Source organism: Elephantulus edwardii, unplaced genomic scaffold (assembly GCF_000299155.1).
Source record: "Elephantulus edwardii isolate Elephantulus edwardi_28Jun2011 unplaced genomic scaffold, EleEdw1.0 scaffold00030, whole genome shotgun sequence".
Classification (NCBI taxonomy): domain Eukaryota; kingdom Metazoa; phylum Chordata; class Mammalia; order Macroscelidea; family Macroscelididae; genus Elephantulus; species Elephantulus edwardii.
In genome coordinates this window covers 5,010,954-5,023,563 of record NW_006399780.1, presented here as the reverse complement: position 1 = coordinate 5,023,563, position 12,610 = coordinate 5,010,954, and the positions used below count along the sequence as shown (strand labels likewise).

Sequence of the window (12,610 nt, the reverse complement as noted above, 5' to 3'; positions counted from 1 at the left end):
TTTCTTTTACTTTTGAAAGAGAGGAGCGAACTGGGGGGCGGAGGGAGAGGGCTGGGTGGGTAGAGAAGTGCAGCAATGAATGAATGGAAATCCAAATTCTCTGTAAATGTTCATTACAATTATTAAAAATATATATAGTGTGTTACATTAAAAAATCATTAAGAAAAAAAAAAACCAACCAAAAAAACCACCCTGGCTTGGATCAAGTGCCTATTTTAGTCATCCAAGTGATAGCTGAATATTTTAAAATTTATAGATATCTTTTACAGCAGATTTTTCCAATACTGTATGTAATTTGAATTCTTGACTGCTCCTTCCATGGGCATTGACTGTTGATCCAGGAGAATGAAATCACTGACAGCTTCATTTTCTTCTTTTATCATGATGCTGTTTATTGGGCCATGTAGAATATTGTTGTTATGTCCCATCGAGTCACGTGCAACTCATAGCAACCCTATGTACAACAGCCCTAAACCCTGCTCTATTCCCTTGCCAGTCTTATTGTCTCTGACACACCTATCTTCCTTACCCTAGTGACTGAATCAGTCCATCTCATCCATCTCATCGAGGGTCTTCCTCTCCTGTGCTGTCCCTCTCCTCTCCCAAGCATGAGATCCCTCTCCAAGGACTGGTTCCAGCCTTGTAACATGTCCAAATTATATCAGATGCAGCTTCCTTGCCTTTAGGTAGCAGCCTGGCTTTACCCTCTCCACGATGAACTTGTTTGTTCTCCTAGCAGTCCATGGTATAGTCAATATATATTCTTCTCCAACACCACAGCTCAAATGCATCAACTCTCCTATTATCCCTAGTCATTGTCCAGCTCTCTAATGCATAGCAAGTAATTGCAAAGACCATAGCCTGTATCAGGCTCACCTTTGCCTCCAGACCGACGTTGTTGCTCTTCAGAACACTTGATTGTGCTTACGCAAAACCTATACTTGGACCGGGAAGCAGTCTTTGGAATAGAGCAAGGAAACACTGCATGGTTCAAAATTGGGAAAAGGGTATGCCAGGGATGTGTCCTATCTCCACAGGTTATCCTGGAGGCTGGGCTCTATGAGGAGAAGTGTGGCATCAGGATTGGAGGTAGACTGATCAAACAATCTTCCTTATGCATATGACACATCCCTGCTTGCTGAAAGTGAGGAGGACCTGAAGTGCTTGTTGCAGAAGGTCAAGGACTTCAATATGGACTGAAGCTCAACATCAAGAAAACAAAGATTCTCACCATTGGGCCAATTGGCAGCATCATGATAGATGGTGAAGAGATTGAGATTGATGACAGCTTCAGTTTGTTTTGCTCTGCAATCAGCACTGCTCATACCAGCAGCCAAGAAATTAAAAGACAAATTGCATTGGGAGAGTCTGCTGTCAGAGACCTTTCCAAAGTACCGAAGAGCAATGTAGAATATTAGTGCCATCGAAATACAAGTTATGTTGCAAAAACATATTTGAAAAGATTAAAAAAACCCCACAACTAGCTATTTTTCATTTTATCCAGAGAGGCAGTTGCAAGCTAATTGTTTGAACTCTGATATCTCTCTCCACCTCCCCGCTATCTTCTTAAACATATAGACTCATATTTTTCACTTCTCCAAATCTTAGTGCTGATCTGTGGGTCAATATTTCCTTTGGCAAAGTGTCATTCAGTAGGGGCAAATAAAAATATTTTAATTCTCACCTAAACATTGTAGATTCATGTAACAAATGTGTCCAGAGGAAAGTAGAAGAGATTTTTCTTTTATTAAACTTCTGGGTATTGCCTTCACAGTTACAGTTAAGATTCAGTTAGCGCTGAGTATAATTCAGGCAGTAGGCCAAGTGTTTTCTTTTCATTGTATCATCCCCGCTCTCATAGTGACCCTGTGTGCAATGGAGTGAAGCCTGATCCTGTGCCATCCCAGTAAATGATTGTGGTTTAGACTACTTTGATACAGGAGGTTTTCTTGACTTCTTTTTTCATACATAGGTCTTTCTTCCTAATCATCTTAGTGTGAATATTCTACTAAAACCTGGTTAACATCATATTGGCTTGCAAAGGTTAAGCACCTTGCTCAGGGACTGTGACTAAGTCAATCAAAACAGTAAAGGGATTCCGGAGTCCAAATCTGGTGTCTTTAACATTTCCCCCTTTCCTTTTTTTTTTTTTAAACCTCTTATATGTGTGTTGTTTTTGTGAACAGTCTTCTTGAAACCAACCCATGGCTGACCCTCTAGCGGGTTTTTAGAGTTAGTAATCGAATGGGAGAGATTTCCCATCCTTCTCCTGCAGAGCTGTTGACAGATTCGATCTCTGTGCCTTCAGGATTGCGGCACAGATTCTTATCACTAGGTCACCAGAGCTCCTGCCTTTTATGTGTAAATAAAAATGTAAATCTACATTGAAATGCATATGATTTAGAGTACAGTTTCTTAAGTTTTGACAAATACAGCATCATATAACCCTCACCAAAATAAAATATTAGAACAATTCTAGTACTCTTGAAAATTCCCTAGTGCCATCCCTTTGTAACCAGTTCATCCCGTAACTCCAGACAAGATAGTTCTCTTCTCCTTTTACATAGGTTAGTCTTTTTGAGGAGTCTAGCATTTGTCCCTTAACAGTATGATTTGTGATTCATCTGTGATCATGCCTATGTCAGTAGTTCATCTGCTTTTATTGTTGAGAAATATTTTATTGTGTGAGAAGGATGGTCATTTTCCTCCTGTGCAGTGTACTAGCTGAAAACCCACTGAAGGGTCAGCTCTAGGTGGGTTCCAACTTGATACACAATAACAATATGGGTATACCAAAGTGTTTTTACTTAACAGTGTTAGCTGGGGAGATGAGGGTTGCTTAAAGCCAGTATAAATATTCATAAATGAATTTTGTACTAATTTTAAGCATTCTTTTCCCTTGGATAGATATTTAGGAGTTGTTTTTTGGTGCCGTCGAGTCAACCCTATGAACAACAGACCTGAACCCTGTCCTAAACTGTACCATTCTTATCATCTCTGACACATTGGTGTCCATTGCTGTGGCACTCCATCTGCTTGGGGTCTTCCTCTCTTTCACTGACTCCACCTTTCCAGGGATTAGCCAGTGCTAACAGTATGCTCAGAGTACATGAGAGATGAAGCGTCACCATCTTTGCCTCCAGGGATCACTCTGACTGCACCTTCTCCAAGACACATCTGTCTGTTCTTTTGGTAGTCCATGGGATATTCAGTACTCTTTTTCCACCACCACAACTCAAAAAGACATCATTTCTTCTGTCATCCTGATTCACTGTCCAACTCTTGCATGCGTAGTAAGTGATTGAAAAGACCATGGTCTGAATCAAGGACACCTTAGTGTTTAGGTGTGCGATGCTAAATCAGGTATGTGTTGAGTTTAGGAGAAATTGCCAAAGTTTTCCAAAGTGGGTGTATCATTTTGCAGTCCTACATGTGTATTCCTTTTACTCTGTATCCTAGCTAGCACATTTTTTTAAAAAGCTATTCTTGTGGCCTAGTGGCAAGGAGCTACACTGCAATCTCAAAGACACATGGTTCTAATCCAATAGCTGCTGCACTGGAGAAGGATGGGCAGTCTCCTCCCATGTGATTAACTGCCTCTAAAAACCCAGAGTGGGGGTGTCAGCTATGGGCTGGTTCTGATTCGATGGTATACAACAACAGCGTCATTCTTTGTTGAAAAGATTATCTCATTACCATTTGCTTTCTTTTGGACCATTTCAAAAAGGAGTTGTGTTTGTGAAGGTATTCTTTGGGTTCTTGTATTCCATTAACTAATGTATTTATCCTTTCACCAATATCACCCTTCCTTGATTATTTTTGTTGTTGTTACGTGCCATCTAATTGCTTGTGACTCATAGCGACCCTATGTACAACAGCCCTGAAACCTGCTCTATCCTGTGCCAAACTTTTTGTCTCTGACACCCCTAACCCCATTACGCCAGTCACTGAATCAGTCCATCTTATCAAGGACTTCCTCTCCTGTGCTGTCCCTCCACCCTTCCAAGCATGATGTCCCTCTCCAAGGACTGGTCCCTTCTTGCAACATGTCCAAAGTACGTCAGACGAAGCTTCAGAATCCTTGTCTCCAAGGAGCAGCCTGCTTTCACCCTCTCTGGGACGAACCTGTTTGTTCTCCTAGCAGTCCATTCCACGGTATATTCAATACTCTTCTCCAGTACTGCAGCTCAAAGATATCAATTCTTTTTCTATTATCCCTCGTCATTATCCAGCTCTGAGACATAGCAAGTAATTGTGAAGACTATGATCTGGATCAGGTGCACTGTCTAGATTACTGTAGGTTAATAGTAAGCCTTAAAATCAGAGTGTGACTTCTCCAACTTTGTTTTAGCTCTTCCAGTGCCCTCTGCTTTCCATGTGATCTTTAGAATTTGCCAATGTTTACAAAGTATTTTCTTGAAACATTTATTTCATCATTGTTGTTGTTACGTGCCATTGAGTCGCTTGCGACTCATAGCAACCCTATGTACAATAGCCCTAAACTCTGCTCTGTCCTGTGCCAATCGCACTGTCTCCGATACACCCATCCTAATTACACCCATCCTAATTACCCCAGTCACTGAATCAGTCCACCTCATAGAGGGCCTTCTCCTCCTGTGCTGTCCCTCCACCCTCCCAAGCACGATGTCCCTCTCCAAGGACCAGTCCCTCCTTAAAACATGTGCAAAGTATGTCAGACAAAGCCTCAGAATCCTTGCCTCCAAGGAGCCACGCAGTTTAACCCTCTCCAGGATGAATGTGTTTGTTTTCTTAGCAGTCCATGGTATTTTCAGTACTCTTCTCCAGCACCACAGCTCAAAGGCATCAATTCTCCTTCTGTCCTCCCTAGTCATTGTCCAACTCTCTGACACATAACAAGTGATTGCAAATACCATGGCCTGTATCAGGTGCACCTTAGTCTCCAGAGAGACACCATTGCTCTTCATCAGTACTTTAGAGAGGTCCCTAACAGCAGACTTTCCCATCGCAATACGTCTTTTAAATTCCTGGCTGCTGTTGCCAAGAGTGTTGACTCTGGAACCAAGCAAAGCTGTGAACAATCTAAATCTCTTCACCATCCATCCTGATGCTGCCAATTGGCCCAGTGGTGAGAATCTTGGTCTTCTTGATATTGAGCCTCAATCCATATTGGACGCTGCAGTCCTTGACCCTCAGCAGCAAGCGCTTCAGGTCCTCCTCAGTTTCAGCAAGCAGGGTTGTGTCTTCTGCATAACACAGATTGTTGACAGAGCTACCAATTCTGACCCCACGTTTCTCTTCATAGAGCCTGGGCTCCCGGACAATCTGTTCTGCATACAGGTTGAAAAGGTGTGGAGATAGGACACATCCCTGGTGTCCGCCCTTCCCAATTTTTAACCGTACAGTGTTTCCATGCTCTGTTCTGATGATTGCTTCTTGGTCCCAGTAGAGGTTTCTCATTAGCACAATCAAATGTTCTGGAATTCCCATTTTTCTTAGAATCAGCCACAGTTTGTTATGATCCACACAGTCAAAAGCCTTTGCATAGTCAATGAAATACAGATAGACATTCCTCTGGTATTTCCTGCTTTCAGCCAAGATCCATCTAATGTTAGCTACAATATCCCTAGTACCATGACCCCTTCTAAACCCAGCCTGGACTTCTGGTAGTTCTCTGCTGATGTGCTGTTCCAGTCGTTTTTGAATGATCTTCAGTAGAATCTTGCTTGCATGTGAAATCAGTGATATTGTTCTATAGTTTCCACACTCTGTTGGGTCCCCCTTCTTTGGGATGGGAACAAATATAGATCTCTTCCAGTCAGTTGGCCAAGTGGTTGTTCTCCAGATTTTACCTCTTAACAATACTGAGTTAGCTGGTTCTTGAACTGTTGTTACAGAGGCTTTGTTATAGCTCATCTTTTCTTTCTTGTTGCACTTTTCAGCATATATAGTTTCTAGATATTTTTGTAAGATTTATACTCATTTTTGCTCTCTTTCTTTCCCCTCTCCTACTCTGGTACTTTTACAAATGACCGTATTTATTTTTTTTTTAAATTTGTTATTAATTACAAGTGTAGAAAAAAAATGATTGTTTTTCTGTGTCCTTTCCTGCTCACTGCCTTGTTCTCAGAATAATGCTTGTATTAAGACTAGCTCCCTTTTCCTTGCTGTTCGCAATAATGATTCATAATCCATTGAATGCCTTTCTGGCAAAGTTTTCTTCCAAGAGATCATGAGCTTTAGAGCCAAACCTCAGTATAAATCATACTCCCAAATGTGCTATTCCAGGAATGGGAGGCACCACAGCGGGGCAAGTACACATCGGAGTTTGTCACTGTAGAACTTACATTCTAGTTCCCTTACTTTAAGGCATTCATATATAAATGATCACAAACTTTGGTTTATTTTTGAGCTTGATTTAGTAGGACTTTACTCTGGATGCTTTTTTGACTAGCTTATGAAGTTACTTCTCTGATTGTTATACCTTGTGATTTTGCACTTCGTTCAAAGAGGAGCCCTAATGCCATAGTGGGTGAGGGGCCAGCTGCTCAGCAGAAGGGTTATGGGGTCCACCAGAAGGTGAATTCACTTCAGAAGGTGATCCACTTCCATAACTATTAAAGCCAAAAACCCGACTTATAGCCACTGAGTCCGTTCCACATCACAACTGCCATTTGTCCGGTTTCCTAGCCTGTAAGTCTTTATGGGAGGAGACTGGGCATCTTTCTCCCTCAGAGTGGCTGGTAGATTTGAACAGCTGACCTTGTGGTGAGCAGTCTGACCAGAAACTCACCATGCCACTAGGGCTCCTTGTCAGTTATTACAACCTTCGAAATTCAGTGGTGCATTTCTACTCTGCTGTGGGGTTGCTATGAGTTGGAATGGACTCAAGAGCAATGCATAATAATGTTTAAAGATGTGAAGGGGGCCCAGAGTAAATGAGTGACCCATGAGATTAGATATGACAGGTTTTCCAGAGAAGGTGCTTGTTGAAGTCTTCATTGAGGGAAACACTTCTCTGAATTCCTGGAAAAGAATGAGAAGGATAGGAATTGAGAAATCGGGTTTCTTCACCAAGGACTTTGAACTAGTTCAAACTAGTTTAAAATCAGAATGGACCTGAATTTGTAAAATTAAAATTATAGTGTACTGGAATGGGGAAAATGATTGGTTGAAGCCTTGGAATAGGAGATTCAGAAGATGTATAGTGAGCCCTCTCGGGATCTTAGGATGGTGGATTGGATCTGTGTAAACTCTGTGGACAGTGACACACACTCAGAGTGGAGGGGCCGGCTGCCAACCATGAGCTGCCGCCTGGGACAGGTTGGTTTTCTTAGAGGGAGATTACGTTTTGTAGCAGAGTCGAAAACCATTTTTTCTCCCCTTGTTGTAGTACACCACTTGTTACCAGAATTTGTGGATCCATTCTAGTGTCATTTCATCATCCTTGACTGAACCAGGAAGAACCAGTTTGAAACGTTGTGTTGACCTCCACAATCTGGTTCAGCTGGAAAGAACACAATGCAAGGCCCCAAAGGCAACATTGATATCTATCTAGCAGCCTAACCTCTGAAGGGCTGTCGTAGAGCTGGGGTTTATGGGAGAGGCGAAGGGTGTGGGAAACCTATGTCTCCACTGAGGATAAACACTAACTGTAGTTGTTGTTAACTGCCTTCAAGTAGGCTAACTGCTAGCAACCCCTGTACAATAAAGTGGAATACTGCTTGGTCCTGTGGCAATACATAAGGACTTTTATTTATGTGCTAACCGAAAGAGAGGGTGGGAGATAAGTTCTTGAGGAAAGAAACTGCCTAATAAGGACACGATTTGAGTAACTGGTAAAGAATGAAATGAAATCGAGAAAATAAAGGCTAGATATTTCTAAGGGAGCTCTGGTGGCCTAGTGACTAAGGAGTTGAGCTGTCAATCCAAAAGCAGGCAGTTTGAATCCAGCAATTGCCCCACTGGAGAAAGATTATCCCCATTTTACAGATGAGGAAATTGAGTGAAGAACTTTCTTTAGGCTAATCAGCTGTGCAATGGTAGATTGATTTGGCTCTAGAAGAGGAAAATAGGATGGTATGAAGGAGAAAGGGAAAGAAAGGTTTATCATGTACAGTGGTCAGAAAACAAAAATGAAAACATTGTTTAATAGCTTATGACTTTTTCTGTGTTTGTGGTCTCTAACACTGTGTTTTTGCTTCTCCCCTCTTGCCCACCCACTCCCATCAACACACATGGAAGCTTTTACATGTGAGATCTGAACATTCAGGCATCCCACCGTCCACCCACAGCCTGTTGCCAGCCACTCACTCTTATTACCATATACTTGTTCTTCATTCAGCTCCATTAAAACGTTTAGTGCCTTGTTCTTGTTTTTGTTAGGTGTCGTTGAGTCAAGTACAACCCGTAGCAACCCTATGAATGACATACCCAAACCTTGTCCTATCCTGTGCCATCCTCGCCGTCTCTGACGCACTTGAGTCCATGCTGCAGTCACCCTGTCAGTCCGTCCTGTTCTTAGGTGCCGTAGTCGACTCTGACTCATAGTGACCCTGAGTGCCACAGAATGAAACACTGCCTGATCTTTCGCCATCCTCAGAGTCACCGCTGTGTTTGAGCCCCTTTTTGTAGCTACTGTGTCTGTCTCTTGAGAGTCTTCCGCCTTTTTCTGACCTTCGGCTTTACCTTGTATTTTCCAAGTTTGCCCACTCACTGCAGCTTCAGCTTCTTGGCTTTGTAAAACCAGGATCATCTGAATTCTTCTGTCACCATCCTCCAAAAGTCCCTTGTCCTCTGTCCTCCTGTGGCAGCTTCCCAACAGAGCTGCCATCCAGTAGTGCCACCACTCCCCTGTGTCTTTCATGAAGGTGCCTGGAACGGCCAAGGCAACAACCCTGCGGGCAGGAGGGCATCATTGGCCCCTGAGCTCTCACCTTAGCTGGGCCCTCATGCAGCCTGTGAACTTTCCCTCCCAGACACCACTCACAAAATTTTACTTCTTCCTCTTACTCTAAAAGTATCTGCCATTTGTCCTATGCACTGGCTAATGGACAACATCATGATAGATGGAGAAAAGATTGACGCTATCAATAATTTCATCTTGCTTGAATCCACAATCATTACCCTTGGTATCAGCAATCCGGAGATCAGAAGACATTTTGTATTGTAAAAGTCTGCCGTCAGAGATCCCTCCAAAGTCCTGAAGAGTAATGATACCATTTTGAAGACTAAGGTGCACCTGATTCAAGCCACAGTCTTTCCTGTCAGCTGCTGTGTGTCTGAGAACTGGACAGTGAATAAAGATGACAGAAGAAGAATCGATGCATTTGAGTTGTGGTGTGGGAAATATCCCATGTGCTGAATATGAGTGCTGAATATCCCATGGACCACCAAAAGAACAGATAATCTTAGAGAAATTGCTCCTTGGAGACAAAGTTGGTGAAGCCTAGTTTCTCATGTACTTTGGACATGGTGTTAGGAAAGGCAATTCCTTGGAGGAGGACATCATGCTAAGAAAGATGGAGGGTCAGCAAAGGAGAGGAAGACACTGAACGAGATGGATTGATACAGTGGTCAGGATTTCAACACATATTTGAGAGGAGGGCAAAATTCAGTCCGCGTCATGCTGTATGCTATCTGCGCTTAACTTCATCAGTTTGTTTGGTATGGTTACCATATTTATCCTGATGACTACCAGATTTCTTTCTCCAGCTGAAGCCCTGAAGCTGCCAGGCAGGCAGGTCATACTTCATGATCACCAGGCTGGCTGTGTCCTTTATCTTGACCTTCCCACTAGTTCCAGCTCCCTTTGCCCACTTTGTACAGTGGGGCCTTCTAGAGAGCTTCCCATATACAAATCTGACCAGGGTCATTCGCCTGGCTGCTTCCCTGTCACCTCCAGGTGGCTCCCACTTCTGAACCTGGCTGTGAGGTCTTCTAGCATCTGTCCCCAGCCTGCATCTGCTCCTGCCCCCACTTGTCCCTCCCTTGACGCAGTGCTCTGACAGCCCTGCCCTGCACCTTCCCAAGGGTCAGTTGAGCAGTCTCACCCTCCAGGTCTCACTCACGGTCTTATTTCTGCAGTCCTTTCTTTCTTGGCTATGTCCTTTTTTTTTAATCCTTGTGTGTGTGGGATGGGGTAGGGTGTGTGTGTTCGGGGGGGGGGTGTTTTCTTTCAACCAATATTTTCTTTTTGGTGGAAATAAACACAGCCATTTCTAAACTTAATGATCAATGATGTTAGTTAACATTCTTCCCATTGTGTGGATATTTCTTGTTATTTCAGTTCTGGTTGTTTCACTACCATGAACTTCCACTCCCTGCCCTTCACCCTCTCAGCTGGATTTTTAAAGTAGCTGCTGTCTCTGTTTAATTTTATGGAGATACATTTCAGTTTCTTCTTAAAGAATGCAATAAGCAGAGTGACAGTCTTTACTTGGTTGAAAGGTGACTTTAGGCTCCGCTTTGTTTTTTGGCGTCACTTCCTTTAAGGTATCCTTCCCTGTGTACATGCTCACAGGCATGCCTTGCTTTATTGCACTTAACTGCAATAACACGCAGATAACTGTGTCTTACGATTGAAGGTGGTTGAAGGTTTCTGATAGCCCGCTAGCAAGCAAGTTTGTCAGCACCATTTTTTCTACAGCATGGTGCTCACCTCTTATCTCTGTGCTACATATTTTAGTAACCCTCACAGTATTTCCAACTTTTCATAGTACCATTGCTAACTTAATAGACTTGACTAGAGTATGTGAGCTCTATTGGCCAGAGACATAACTTTGTTTACAAAAAAATGTTCAGAAACTGAATAGACTCCATAGGTGACTCATCTTTTGCAATGTTTGTTTTATTGTGGTGCTCTGGAGTCTAAATCTTCAGTGCTTTCAAGCTGTACCTGCTGGACTAGTTTTGCTCTTACTGTTCATTTGGTCTACTGTGTCTGACTTTATGTCCTCAGCACCGAGCACATGTTTGTGGGATTGAGAGATGAGTGGATGAAGCAACCAGTAACCCACCAACAATCATTTTCATCATCTGGCATTTATGTAAAAATATTTAGTGATTATTGTAGTCGGCCTAGCTTATACTTCATATTAGGAGAGGGGAGAAAAATTTTATGAAGAGTATAAATAACAGTTCTAGTAAAGACTATGAAGTTTGGGATCTTTTCCGTATTTTATTTAGGGAGAGAATTAGTGAGACCTAAAAGCATTAACACTAATCTTATTTTGAGCGGTTATTTGAATACGTGACTGTCCATCTAAAACCCCCACCTTGTCTCTGTTTCAGTGAAGCGCTATATCCGGAAGGGGGTTCCACTTGAGCACCGGGCGCGCGTCTGGATGGGGGTGAGCGGAGCCCAGGCACGGATGGAACAGAATCCCGGCTATTACCACAAACTGCTCCAGGGAGAGAGGAATGACAGCCTGGAGGAAGCCATCCGGACAGGTGACAGCCCATCCTTGTCCTGCTGGTAAATGCAGTGTGTCCTTTAGAAGGAAATGGGTCAGGCAACAATAGCTCACAGAAGGCATTGTGTTTGCACACAGTTATTAACACCGTCATGTTGTTGAAGGACCTTGCATTGTTAAAGCTGTATTGTCTGATTTTAATTTGGAGTTATAGGGAATGAGAAACTTGAATGTTTGTGGGTGAGGATACAGTTTTCAATTCTTTAAGCAAGTACTTGAGCCTAGCAAACAATATTGAAAAGACTAGGTTTATTTCATGGAGAAATGCTTGCTGTTGTGTTGCTGTTATTAGGTGCCACTGAGGCAGCTCTGACTTGTAGAAATCCTTGGTACAAGGAAGAAGTGCTGCCTGATACTGCACCATCCTCACAATCTCGCCTCCGCTTCAGCTCATTGTTGTAACTGCTGCGCAAATTCATCTTGTCGGGTCGTCTTCTCTTTCACTAGCCCACTACTTTACGAAGCATCATGTCTCTCTCTCCAGGAATTGGCTCCTGAGAACTTATTAAAAGTATGTGAGTATGGGGCAGATGCACCTTAGTCATTCAAATGACAGCCTTGTTCTTTAACACTTTAAAGAGGTCATTGGCGGCAGATTTGTCTGTTTCAATGTCATTTTGTTTCTTGTTTTGGTTTTTTTTTTTCCTTGTTGTATACTGTCAAATCGGATCCAACTGGCACAGGAGGAGATTGCCGTTCCATTTCCAGTAGAGCATCTGGTGTGTTTGAACCGTGAGCCTTTGGGATTGCAGCGCAGCTTCTTACCACTAGGCCACCAGAGCTCCCTATGACTTTGTTTCTTAATGGCTAATTCCATGGGCATTGATTGTGGGTCCAAGTAAAATTAAATACTTGACAATGTCAGTCTTTTCTTCATTAATCCTGATGTTGTTTACTGGCCCAATTGTAAGGACTTTTGTTTTCTTTATATTGAGCTGAAATGCATAGGAAAATGAAGTCATTCAAGTGAGCAACCATGATAACCAGTTGTTTTTGTTTTGTTTCTGATTGGTGCTAATTCCATTTGTTACAGTGTGTTGTTGTTGTTGTTGTTATGTGCCATTGAGTCGTTTGCGACTCATAGCAACCCTATGTACAAGAACCCTAAATGTCGTTCTATCCTGTGCCAACCTTGCTGTCTCAAAGACATTCATTCC

General features: G+C 42.7%; 1 protein-coding gene across 1 annotated transcript in view; it reads left to right on the top strand.

The window, feature by feature from the left end:
* The window catches only part of GRTP1 (growth hormone regulated TBC protein 1), a 111,963-nt gene that overhangs the window by 11,409 nt on the left and 87,944 nt on the right, over positions 1-12,610 (top strand). Inside the window, exon 3 of the mRNA XM_006883958.1 lies at positions 11,272-11,430. Within this exon, the coding sequence (XP_006884020.1) occupies positions 11,272-11,430 (159 nt within the window). The remainder of the gene's footprint in view (positions 1-11,271; positions 11,431-12,610) is intronic.